This window comes from Bos mutus, chromosome X (assembly GCF_027580195.1).
Source record: "Bos mutus isolate GX-2022 chromosome X, NWIPB_WYAK_1.1, whole genome shotgun sequence".
Lineage (NCBI taxonomy): Eukaryota > Metazoa > Chordata > Mammalia > Artiodactyla > Bovidae > Bos > Bos mutus.
Window position 1 is genome coordinate 49,523,418 of NC_091646.1, and position 2,721 is coordinate 49,526,138.

The 2,721-nt window shown below is 44.7% G+C and overlaps 1 protein-coding gene across 1 annotated transcript; it reads left to right on the forward strand.

Annotated features, from left to right (window-relative positions):
• Positions 1-313: 313 nt before the first annotated feature.
• LOC102287257 (casein kinase I) lies at positions 314-1,773 on the forward strand. Its single transcript, XM_014479884.2, has 2 exons — positions 314-1,140; positions 1,225-1,773. Exons 1-2 carry the CDS (start codon positions 688-690, stop codon positions 1,771-1,773), a joined length of 1,002 nt encoding a protein of 333 aa, XP_014335370.1. The 5' UTR covers positions 314-687.
• Positions 1,774-2,721: the final 948 nt, after the last annotated feature.

Here is a 2,721-nt window from a genome sequence, read left to right on the forward strand (position 1 = left end):
TCATAAAAACAGGGTAGAATGGTGGGTGCTAGGGACTGCGGGAAAGGGGAAATGGGGGACTGTTAGTCAAAGGGTACCAACTTCCAGTTATAAGATGAATAAGTTCTGAGGAATCTAAATGAAGTTACAAGATAAATAAGTTTCTGGGGAAACGAATATTTTTTCCCCTTGGGAACCCAGTTTGTCTAGTTATTTGCCTTCATTTATTTTCCCAGCAGAATTTGTACGTTAAAAATATAAGACTCCCAGATTCCTTTCCCAGAATGCCCCGCGCTGCAGAAGAGGCTTCTGGGAGCTGGAGACATATTGGGTTGGCTGGTGCCGGACTCCCGAGATGGTGGCGTTTGTGGTGTAACGGAAGTCCCTCGAGCCCGTGGCAGCGGTTTCGCGGCCTAACTCAGTGCTCGCCTTTTTCACTGAGATAGTGAGGCAGAGGTGGCAACCACCAGAAACCTAGTAACCTCGAGAACCCCCTCAACCATCAGCGGCTTGGCCAAAAGAAACTGACGGCAGCAGTGATCCGGTTCTGCTTGGCCTATTTTGGGGTCTGTAATCCCAAGAAAGAGCCAGCGGTTTCGGTTTCCTGCCGGCTTCCGCTGCTTTGCTCGGTGGACGAGCTCTCGAGGCCTCTATCTTCCCCTCAGAGGTGTCCGGGTTTAGCCCCAGCCTCCATCTTTGTCTCGAAGAATGGCGAGCAGCAGTGGCTCCAGGTCCGAATTCATTGCTGGAGGGAAATACAAGCTGGTAAGAAAGATTGGGTCTGGCTCCTTCGGGAAAGTCTATTTGGCGATCAATATCACCAACGGTGAGGAAGTGGCAGTGAAGCTAGAACCTCAGAAAGCGAGACAACCGCAGTTGCTGTATGAGAGCAGACTCTATAAGCTTCTTCAGGGCGGGGTTGGCATTCCCCGCATATGGTGGTATGGTCAGGAAAAGGACTATAATGTGCTAGTCATGGATCTTCTTGGCCCCAGCCTCGAAGAGCTCTTCAATTACTGTTCAAGACGGTTCACAATGAAAACTGTACTTATGTTAGCTGACCAGATGATCAGTAGACTCGAATATTTGCATACAAAGGATTTTATACACAGAGATATTAAACCAGATAACTTTCTAATGGGTGCTGGGTCTCACTGTAATATGTGTTTAGAATGTCAAGCAAGGAAGAGGAAAAGGGGCATGTCTGGTAGTACTTCTCAGGACCCAGCTTCCTCAAACTCAAACCAGTTATTCCTTGTTGATTTTGGTTTGGCCAAAAGGTACAGAGACAGCAAGACAAAGCAACACATTCCATACAAAGAAAAGAAAAGTCTCACTGGTACTGCTCGGTATGCTAGCCTCAATTCACACCTTGGTATTGAACAGAGTCGACGAGATGACATGGAATCATTAGGATATGTTTTGATGTATTTTAATAGAAGCAGCCTGCCGTGGCAAGGAATAAAGACTGCAACAATGAAGCAAAAATACGAAAAGATTTGCGAAAGTAAGATGGCCACACCTATTGAAGCTTTATGTAATGGATTTCCCTCAGAATTTGCTACGTACTTAAACTATTGTCGTGGACTGCGCTTTGAGGAAGCCCCGGATTACACCTACCTCAGGCAGCTTTTCCGCACTCTTTTCAGGACCCTGAATTACCAATATGACTACGCATTTGATTGGATATTAAAGCAGAGAGCAGCACAGCAGGCAGCCTCTTCAAGTGGGCAGGGTCAGCAGGCCCAAACCGCCACCACCACAGGCAAGAAAACTGACCAAAAAAAAGAGTAACATGAAAAGGTTTGTAAGACCGAGTCAAGGAGCAGAAGCAGCAGAGTAAGATGATTGCAGCAGCATGTTTCTCCCCAAATCTAGAAATTTTCGTTCATATGTACACTGGCCAGTGACTGTGGACAAACGTTCACTTGGGGTAAAGAACGTAATTTAAGTATAAACTGGCTCTGGGCAGCATTGGTGATGCAGTGTGCTGAGTTGTAGCCGCTGTAATTGTGAATATTAATGAGATTGTGAAACGTGTTGTCCAGTTTTTTGTTGCATTCTTTCAGGTGGAAAAGTTAACTGGTTCACACACACATTGGTGGAGAAATTGTGCATATGCCAGTTTTTTGTTAACATCGTTTATTTTCAACTATGTTGCTTTGAGATCTCGTTTCAGAAACAGGGCATGAACAGTCTTCTGCCACAGTTGAGATGGTTGTGCTACTGCTGCTGCTACAAAGTCGCATCAGTCGTGTCCGAATCTGCGTGACTCCATAGACGGCAGCCCACCAGACTCCCCCGTCCCTGGGATTCTCCGGGCAAGAACACTGGAGTGGGTTGCCATGAGACGGTTGTAAATGCTCACAATTGTGCATTCTTAAGGTCTATTCACCCCTGGGTTCCGCAAGTTGTTCACTTAAAACATTTTTTAAATGGTTGGTTTCTTGTTTGCAAGGCAGCTGATACGGTAGCAACCAAAGATTCCGGTGTTCCTGCATATGAAAGACTCTGCTTGCTTACCTGTGCTGAAATAACACCGTTAAAGTGAAGACTTAAGAAAAACACATTGACTACTAGATTATCTGTAGGACTCTTGTTAACTCTGTAATGTTCTTGGTATTTAAAAAAGCATATTTGTCACAGAAATTTAACATTTTACAACTGAACATGTATGTGTGTTGCTTAGATTAATTAATCATTATAAACATTTGTATGATGTGGGATTTTTTTATTTTGAAA

Coding starts and splice junctions, on each gene's coding strand:
- LOC102287257 (XM_014479884.2), top strand. CDS start 688: ATGGCGAGCAGCAGTGGCTCCAGGTCCGAATTCATTGCTGGAGGGAAA. Junction 1,141..1,224: donor GTGCTGGGTCTCACTGTAAT/ATGTGTTTAGAA, acceptor TCAAACTCAAAC/CAGTTATTCCTTGTTGATTT.